The sequence below is a fragment of the Neoarius graeffei genome, chromosome 24, assembly GCF_027579695.1.
Source record: "Neoarius graeffei isolate fNeoGra1 chromosome 24, fNeoGra1.pri, whole genome shotgun sequence".
In the NCBI taxonomy this organism is placed as follows: Eukaryota; Metazoa; Chordata; class Actinopteri; order Siluriformes; family Ariidae; genus Neoarius; species Neoarius graeffei.
Window position 1 is genome coordinate 28,924,595 of NC_083592.1, and position 10,344 is coordinate 28,934,938.

Consider the following 10,344-nt stretch of genomic DNA (forward strand, 5'->3'; position numbering starts at 1 on the left):
AAAGTCATATGACTTTGAAAATACTGCTTGGATTTGTTGAAATTGACGACAAAATCAGGGCATGCCAATCATTACAGTGCCAGAAAATACACTCAGACTCCAGAGGGTTAAGCACATTAAATAAAACCTGTTCTGTGATCAAGGCTGTGTATGAGCATTTTCTTTTTTAACACTAAGGAGTCCCTGACTATCTGAGAACTCCTAATCTAAATAATTCAACTAGAACAGAAGTGCAAGACTGGACCAGCAGCCTCCATATATTTATCCTCTTTAATATGTCTGCATTTGTGTCCTATCATTTTAGTTGACAAGCGTGTTCGCCCCATCATCCTTGCGATCAAGAAGTGGGCGAGTCATCACAGAATTAACGATGCAAGCCGTGGAACCCTGAGCAGCTACACACTGGTCCTGATGGTTCTACATTACCTCCAGAGTAAGTGGTAGTTCCAGAAATATGCACAAAAAAGTCAATAGTTAGTAGTTATAGTTAATAGCTCTAACTATACACTGAAGACATTTGTGTTTGAGATCAAATCCATCAAAAACAGACCTAGATGTCTCAATGTATAGCGAAAAACTATGGAATTGGCCGTGTCGTTCAATACAATACGAAATTATTATTGGTCAAATTCCATAATTTAGCCTTTACGTTTATTTCTGTCAACTTTGTTGGAGGAGGTTATGTTTTCGCCTCCGTTTGGTGGTTTGTCTCTTTGACTCTTCCCAACGTAACTCAAAAAGCAGTGAATGAATTTTGATTAAATTTTGAGGAAAGCTGAGCCATGGGCCAAGGAACAATTTTAGATTTTAATGCAAATCCGAATATGTATACGGAGCCAGGATATTTTTTTTTTCTGTTCTAAATGTAGTCTTGTGTAAAAGTCTTAGGCACCCCCCCCCCCCCACCAAACTTTATCGATTTCTATTTTATTACTTCTACATTATCGAGTCAGTACAAAAACATTTTATTGAGTCAGTACAAAAACATTTTAGAGTCCAAACATTTGTTTTCCAGCACAAAATTAAATGTTGAGCAGCATATTACATAAGAGAGCACTTTTCAGATTAAAAAAGAAAACATAATGAAGGCTGCTGAGTTTTGGTGCAGAATTAAGAAGAGTGTGACAGTCAAAGTGTCCAGAAGAACCGTAGCTGGTTCTGTAAGATGCTCAGTAAAACCTACAGCTCATTTCCTTATCAAACTGCACTCACTGTACTTCAGACTGCTATTTTGTTTGTTTGTTTGTTTGTTTTTAAAACAAAGGGTCGTCTCACACCAAATACTGACTTTTTCATTTATTATGGCTTACTGATTACTGTTTAGAGTATTTATTTATTTATTTTACTTTATTTATTTTTTTAAGCGTCGAAACATTTAATTATTTTAAGCCATTTTTGGTCGACAGCATTTCTTTACATGTGTCTAAGGTTACGTTCACACTGCAGGCTGAAGTGACTCAAATCCGATCTTTTCGCCCATATGTGACCTGTATCCGATCTTTTATTGACAATATGAACGACACAGATCCGATTTTTTCAAATCCGACCCAGGCCGTTTGGATATGTGGTCCTAATTCCGATTCCTATCCGCTCTTTTCATATGCGACTTCAGTCTGAACCGCCAGGTCGCATTCATCCGACTTACACGTCATCAACAAGCCACAAACGTCACTATTCTGCGCTGAAGTAGGCGGCGGGTCTCTCAAAAAAAGTTACAACAACATGGCGCATAATCACGGGCGCAGATAGAGGGTGGGACTCGTCCCACCCAGATTTAAATTCACCTCGTTCGGTCCCCCCCACTTATAGGGAGGAAAAAACGTCTATGCTGTCTTTCTTTGCATAAGGCAAACCTCACGGAAAAATCAAAAGACTAATTACCATTCGGTTTATTGAGGTGCACAGCAGTGTATACATAGTTGCAACAACTCACATAAAACAAAACAAAGACTGATATTCGGTTGGTTGAGCTGCGCAGACTGCACAGGTTGCGAGCTCGAGCTTGGTTGCTATGGTTACTAACAAGTTTGACAGGCATATCGGGGTTGGGGTTGGTTTGCTGGCAGCTTTGTAAAGCTCCATACTTAAGTGAATATGGTAATGCGTTGACCTGTTTTTTGATGCCTTTTGCGACATATGTACATGTACTACTACGGGGAACCTGATCTTAAGTGTAAGGCAATGTATCTCATAAACACTTGAGCACCAGACAGTGAAATTTGTATCTTAAATTACATAAGCTCAATGAGTTTTTATCCAGCACTTATTTTAATTTGCTTAAAAAAAAAAAGTGGGATTATTTACTAACCTGTTTTACACTCATTGGGAGCTCGGCTTTTAGGCAGTGGCTAAACATCCTAGGTTCCAGTGAAAAAACATTATTTATTTTTATTTATTTATTTTTTAAATGTTATGTGGCTTGGCGGAGGTATGCGCTCTACCGAGTGCCCTTCTGGTTTGTTTGTGTAATCCTGGACTGATTTCAATGTTTATCATCAACGCTCTGCCCTCTTTAGCTCTTCCGGATCCTGTCATTCCTTGCCTTCAAAAGGATTATCCAGTAAGTATATGATCCACATCTGTGTGCTTGTTTCATGTAAGGGTCAGGTTTATTTTGGTGGTGTAAGACCTAACACGATGGCACTATTTCTGCAGGAGTGTTTCAGCCCTGTAATGGATCTTCATCTTGTACCAGATGGACCCAAGAACATTCCTCCTTTTGTTTCGAAGAACCAGTCATCTCTTGGAGATTTACTCCTTGGCTTCCTGAAATATTATGCCACAGTTTTCAGGTGAGAATTTTTACCTCGCATGGAACGGGTTTTACCAGGGGGCGAGGTATTGTTTTTAGTCGGGTTTGTTTTTGTTTGTAAACGATGTTACAGGAAAACGGCTGGACCGCTCTTCATGAAACTTTCAGGATGGATGGGCGTTGGTCTCAAATGGAGCCTCCAAATTTGGGGGGAGGGGTCATCCGGCCAAAGTCAAGGTCACTGTAACCAGAAAGGATAGATGGATGGATGGATGGATGGATAGATAGATGAATAGCGAGCTCAGACTGCAGGAGCGCTGCCTTGGAAAGACTCCGCCCACAAACACGCTGATTGGATCACTACCTGCCTCATTTGCATACACTGCTGTCATTGGATGGTTTCTTGGTTCGTTTACATGCAAACCAAGGGGGTTTGGCCACGCCCACTTTTAAACCCCATTGATGATAACTTCCCTGCTCTGTTTGATTTTATTACTATAAATATATACTACCGTTCAAAAGTTTGGGGTCACTTTGAAATGTCCTTATTTTTGAAAGAAAAGCACTGTTCTTTTCAATGAAGATCACTTTAAACTAATCAGAAATCCACTCTATACATTGCTAATGTGGTAAATGACTATTCTAGCTGCAAATGTCTGGTTTTTGGTGCAATATCTCCATAGGTGTATAGAGGCCCATTTCCAGCAACTCTCACTCCAGTGTTCTAATGGTACAATGTGTTTGCTCATTGCCTCAGAAGGCTAATGGATGATTAGAAAACCCTTGTACAATCATGTTAGCACAGCTGAAAACAGTTTAGCTCTTTAGAGAAGCTATAGAGATCTTGCAGTCACGTGACCGGAAAGTACACAGCCGCCATCTTGTCGGTCAACAACACCGCTGAATACTGCTGCACTCGTGTACAGAATGGATCAATTTCAACCGACGGACTACACGGCTCATTTTTCTAATGAACAGATAACTAGATATATGTCTAAAATAAACGACCTACAGATTAGTGACCCTTATGGCTTACCGGATGTAGTTTTCACGACCGTGTCAGTGGATATTGAACTGCCAGAGGTGGAATACTCAGACGTGTATAATTACCTCATCAACTTTCCCTCGCTGTTCAGTGGTGAAGCACTGCGTGCTTATAAATCTCTGGACAGTTATCTTTACAGAAATTCAGGATTTGTCAGCGATTCAGATGTGGCATCTTGTAAACAAGAAAATAATCCTCATTGGACGGGTAAGTCACTTAAGTATTGAGTATAGCACTGACCAGCCGATTATAGAATAGAATAAGGTAATTCCAGCTGTAATTCCAAATCGTCCGTGTTGTTTACCATGGATCTGGTGTTGGAGAGGTAGCGGCTTAGCAGTGGAGATTTGAGTGGCTGTTTTCTGAGCTTAGTCAACAGGCCGGCTCTGCAGCCTCGCTTTTGCTTCCGCTCCCGACGCCGCCTCCTTCGCTTTGCTTCCGATAACAATCCACGGAGACCCCGCTGGTCTCGCAATCTCATCTGGAATGTTGTGCATGCGATGGAAATCGCTACAAACCGTCATTTTCTGCTGGAAACCAATGTCCAGTAAGTCCATACGGTTGTAGTGGATATTGAAGTCCGGTACAGACGAACAACACGCAAAAATACACACGAAAAACAAACGTGCACAGGTAGGGAGAGCTTGTAGCCGCAGCCGTTGTAGTAGAATTGTATATAGTAGGGTTTTCCAGAAGAAAAGGTAGAAGTAGAAGGCGGAAATATGGCGTTTGACCGACAAGATGGCGTCTGTCACAATCTGGATCGGCTGTGACGTCACATGCAAGTGCTCCATAAAACTGACCTTCCTTTGAGCAGATTGAGTTTCTGGAGCATCACATTTGTGGGGTCGATTAAATGCTCAAAATGGCCAGAAAAATGTCTTGACTATATTTTCTATTCATTTTACAACTTATGGTGGTAAATAAAAGTGTGACCTTTCATGGAAAACACAAAATTGTCTGGGTGACCCCAAACTTTTGAACAGTAGTGTAAATTATAAATAAATGGACTAAAGAAATCGCTTTCAGACATGTTTATGCTTATTACAGACGGAAAATGCGTTCTGCTGTCTACTTTATTCTACTCTTACCTTTTACAGTTTTCCAAACTGAAACCTCCAAACCGAGGCTGAGGTATACACGTTGTCGCAGGGGGCAACAGAATCAGAACCATGTTTATTGGCCAAGTATGATCACACACAAGGTCAAGGTCACCAAAAAGGTCAAAATCTTTTTTTTGGACGATATCTTCCTTTATATTCATCATAAGTGCGACCGGGCGAGGTTTGTTTTGCCTGGCAACACTTGTTTGTTTGGTTTTTTTTTTTTTTTTTTTCATGCAAGTAATTTGATTGTTCTTAGCCATTTGTATTTGTCTTCCAAGGTTTTTCACATCCAGAGCTTCTGGATTCAAACAGCAGAAATGTTACCACATACATTTACTCTTTACTGATAGTCAGTGGGACTTCCAGTTTGTGATATGACTTTAGCTTTAGTCCTTTCTTTATTGGGCATTTAATAACATACCTGCCAACTATTACGGTTTGCCCGTAATCGTTACAGTTTTCAGTCTCACTATGGATTTTCATGAATTTGTTACGGTTTTACGTAATTTTATCTCTTTTTTTTGGTTTTATGTAGCAATAACAGAAACAAATTTTTGTTGATATTAAATTAATTAACATTGAAAATAAAAACCTGAAAATGTCGCTGTTAAACTCGGCCATTGTTTTTGACACTCGGCGCTGCTGCCATCTTACTTCCTTGTACAGTGCATGCTGAGTTGCGGAAATGACTGAGGAATCGTAATTGGCTGTGGCTGTTTTTAGCGCAACAGTATTCAGCACCATTGGTCAGTTGCTCGATACAAGCACGCGATCGTGTCATGGATGGTAATGACCTAATTTCTAAACAAAAACGCAAGTTGCAGACATTTCGAGAGGAATACTCAAGTTATCCAGGTGTTATACTTTGTTCACGAAAAGGGGAAAATCGCGCACGTTACACCTTGTGCCGCCAAGACTTTTCAATCGGACATGGAGGGATCAGCGACATCAAAGCCGCCCTGAATGCTTCTGATTCTAGTAGCAAACGAAGTACTTTTTTTTTTTGCTCTTTCCGACCCATTGGAAGTTATCAATGCAGAAGCGTTATTTACAGAAGCAATTATTGAGCATGGGCTTCCAGTTGCCTTGTCAGACCACATGGGTCCCATCTTCAGAAAAATGTTTCCGGATTCTAAAATTGCCAAGAAATACGGATGCGGTAGAATGAAAACATCCAGTCTTATTCAGTGCCTGGGTACTGAATCATCATAAATTGGCACAGCAATAACAAATGAAGCATTTAGTCTGGCAAATGATGGAAGTACTGACTACGAGGACACGAAACTGTACCCAGTGTGTTCGATACATCGATGATGAGCTCAGACAAGTTCTGTCTGTTGTTCTTTCCCGCTGGGAGTGCAAGACATCGTCAACTGGAGAAAACATTAACATTCTTGAAGAGGAATTGGAAACCTGTGGCCCCTGGACCCTGGCTGTTAGGGGTTTAAGTTGTCAGACATGTAGTAATATATAAATTGAACTAATTATTATATAGCGCCTTTCTCACACCCAGGGTCACTGTACAATCGGGGGGGGGCATATTTAACCCATGTCACTTCCTGAATACTTACATATTCACTCTCGTTCATTGAAGACACTGTGTATAAACGCCACATGGTTGAGAATTAGGCTACAGTGTTTTTAAGCTTTGCCTAGTTCCCTGCTCGACTGAGAGAGCCGCGTGTCCCACAGATCTCCCAGACTGCTCGGCTCTTGTTTCATTGAACTGTTTGACTGACAGGAACAGGTCTGACTTCTCCCCTTTGCATGGCCCTGACTGAGCCTCCTGCATGGCTTATTTTATCATATTAAAACTTAACAATGCATATGACGATCTAAAGGCCAATTTATGCTGACAACCCAGTCCTCGCAGATAGCCCCCCCCCCCCCCCACCTTCACAGACGCTCTGTGCGCACCTCCCAAAAATTGTGACCACCGCAGAAGCCTCGCAGACAAGAGGGCTCTGATTGGTCCACTCTACATCCGCTGTACACGCACTTCCGCTTCCCTACTTTCCCGGTTTGTTTTGTTTTCACGACCGGCATTTTTAAAAACACGAGCGAAGATGGAGCAGCACGAAGAGCGGTTGATTGAGGAAGTGAGGAAGTACGTACATCTATACGACTCCAGTTCTAGTCATTATAAAAAAAAAAAGTTCTAGTCATTATAAGTAACCGGAGGATAAACACTCCACTAACCACACCCACCAACTACTCCTAGCGACTTTGCGCCCCCTTGCGTTGTGGCGGTGAATAACATCGCGCACGCCTATTATCCCCGCTCAACGATAAATTACAACTGTCTGTGAAAAGCTATCTGCGAAAGCCTTGTCGCAAGAGCATGCAGAGGCCTTAAAGAAATGTACGCGCGTGTGTGTGATTTTGAATTCCCTGCATTGCTGTTTGTTTGTGTTCCAGATGGGAGAAATATATCATCTCTGTTCGTGAAGCAAAAGCTCTGCCCAAGGCAAACTGCTGGGAATGGAGAAGCAAGTTCCTTTACGTAGAAGGTGACTTTTTTTTTTCCTTCTTTGAGTCCTTTTTAAATCGTTAAAAAGTTATTTCCTTAATAGCTGTCCTTTCAGCTCTGCAGTTTCATACAGTGCACATTCAGGAAACCTGTAGATTGACTGACTGACTGACTAATATTTACAACTTCCAGGTTTTTTGGGGGGTTTTTTGCATGATGTAATTGTTTCTGTTTTCAGAACCGTTCGATGGCTCGAACACGGCCAGAGCAGTTCATGAGAAAATCAAGTTTGATGCCATCAAAGCAGTGTTCACAGAGGTATTTAACTCCATTTGAAGTACTTACTAGACCACTTCAAGATTTATTCATGCACTGCGGTTTCCACCATGATTAGGATTCATTTACTAAATAATTAAAATACTTTAATCATCAGTTTTAACTCTGTTCTTACTGTGCACCTCTTTTTATAGTCCTGGCAGGTGCTGGAAGTGAGGAAGGATCTGAACTCCATTTTACCCATCAGACAAACAATCCCGAAAAGATAACCCAAGCCCAGTCTGCAATTATGAACTTTTTTTTTTTTTTAATCAAGAATGCAGAACCATCGTCGTGATCTTTTAAACACGGCGACCATCTTGAACCACTTTCCTTGCATCCCCACCACCTTTACACAGTACCTGTTTAAGTTGAAGGCAGATGTTGAAGAATTCTCTGATCTCGCCCCATGTTCCTCATCATGTCCTTGGGCACGTTCCTGTCCAAGTTCTCTCTTTTGTTGCACAATGTTTCTCAAAGTGGCTCCTCAGGTTCTCTCCCCAAACACTTCATGCTTCATTAATCTGTTCTGTATTTCTTCAATGAAATATAACGAGCACCTGATCTCTGATTTGACGTCTGGTTTATGACACGTTATTTCATACCTGACCTCTCAAAGCCAAGCATTACTCGCTTTGTTCTGTCACTTCTTTTACATTCTGTACAGTCTTTTTTAAATGTTTATCTAAAGAATTAAAATGTCCTAATTTAAATGTTATGTTGGCCATCTTGTTAATCAAGGACAAGAAAAACCTGAAGACACGCAAGGCTAGAAATTTCACGTAAAGAGTAGACAAGTGATACCACAAGTAATCTTTGCCAGTGGAAGTATTTGTTTTTTCTTTTGGAGTCTTTTTTCAAAAATTACATTTATTTATGCAAATACATACAGTCTGGTTAAATATGCATAAACTTGCATACTTGATAAAACCTAAACTTTTAGTCTTTTGATGTTTAACATAAATATTTATTTCACTGTGAAATGAAATATTCTTACATGAACTGAAATTCATAAGTTTTTAATAAATTATTTTTTGAACAAAGAAAATACCATGCAAGAACATTTTATGCCATATTCAGCATCAACTATTAAATATGATAGTATTTTGTAATATTCCTCTATAATATCTTAATCAATAGGAATGAACAAGTGAAACAAGATTTTCATGGAGATATGACATTGCAGCAAGTTTCCAAAGTCAGTGGAAAAACATTTTTCTGTTGGGTTTTGATATTTCCATTATTTCAGTTTAGAGGAGTTTATAGATTTTTTTTTTTTTTTAATTCACACAAGTCTTAAAAGTAGCTAAAGAAAACCCAATTAAATGAGAAATATTATTCTTAGTAATTTATTTATTAAGGAAAATTATCCAATATGACACAGCAGTGAGTGGTAAAAGTATGTGACCCTTTGCTTTCAGTATCTGGCGTGACACCCCCGGTGCAACAATAACTGCAAATAGTAGTTTCTGTTAACTGTTGATCAGTCCTGCACACCAGCTTGGAGGAATTTTAGCCCATTCCTCTGTACAGAACAGCTTCAACTCTGGGATGTTGGTGGGTTTCCTCACATGAACTGCTCACATATTTCTGTTGGATTAAGGTCAGGACTTTGACTTGGCCATTCCAAAACATGAACTTTATTCTTCTTTAATCATTCTTTGGTAGTACAATTGGTGTTCTGAGGGTTGGTGTTTTGCTGCATGACACAATTTCTCATAAGATTCACTTCACAGACAGATGTTCTGATATTTTCCTTTAGAATTCACTGGTATAATTCATTGTTCCATCAATGATGACAAGCCCTTCTGTCCCAGATGCAGCAAAACAGTCCCAAACCATGATACTACCACCACCATGTTTCACAGATGGGATAAGGTTCTTATGCTGGAATGCAGCGTTTTCATTTCTCCAAACATAACACTTCTCATTTAAACCAAAAAGTTCTATTTTGTTCTCACTCGTCCACAACGTTTTTCCAATAGCCTTCTGGCTTGTCCACGTGATCTTTAACAAACTAATCAGGCAGCAATTTTTTTTTTTTTGGGGGGGGGCAAAGCTTTCCCCTTGTAACCCTGCCATGCACACCATTGTTGTTCAGTGTTCTCCTGATGATGGACTCATGAACGTTAACATTAGCCAATGTGAAAAAGGCCTTCAGTTGCTTAAAAGTTATCCTGAGTTCCTTTGTGACCTCATCGACTATTGCACACCTTGCTCTCATGGAGTGATCTTTGTTGGCCAACTGTTCCTGGGCAGAGTAACTGTGATCTTGAACTTCCTCCATCTGTCTGACTGTGGATTGGTGGAGTCCAAACTCTTTAGAGATGGTTTTGTAACCTTTTCCAGCCTGATGAGCATCAGCAACACTTGAAATCTCCTTTGTTTGAGCCATGATACACTTCCACAAACATGTGTTGTGAAGATCAGACTTTGATAGATCCCTGTTCTTTAAATAAAACAGGGTGCCCACTCACACCTGATTGTCATCCCATTGATTGAAAACACCTGACTCTAATTTCACCTTCAAATTAACTGCTAATCCTAGAGGTTCACATACTTTTTCCACTCACAGATATGTAATATTGGATCATTTTCCTCAATAAATAAATGACCAAGTATAATATTTTTGTCTCATTTGTTTAACTGGGTTCTC

General features: G+C 40.1%; 1 protein-coding gene across 1 annotated transcript in view; it reads left to right on the forward strand.

The window, feature by feature from the left end:
* Positions 1-8,401, forward strand: part of tent2 (terminal nucleotidyltransferase 2) — a 36,915-nt gene extending 28,514 nt beyond the window's left edge. The window contains exons 10-15 of the mRNA XM_060906985.1: positions 305-433; positions 2,517-2,560; positions 2,656-2,792; positions 7,322-7,413; positions 7,612-7,691; positions 7,844-8,401. Coding sequence (XP_060762968.1) covers positions 305-433; positions 2,517-2,560; positions 2,656-2,792; positions 7,322-7,413; positions 7,612-7,691; positions 7,844-7,918 — 557 coding nt within the window. The 3' untranslated portion in view covers positions 7,919-8,401. The remainder of the gene's footprint in view (positions 1-304; positions 434-2,516; positions 2,561-2,655; positions 2,793-7,321; positions 7,414-7,611; positions 7,692-7,843) is intronic.
* Positions 8,402-10,344: the final 1,943 nt, after the last annotated feature.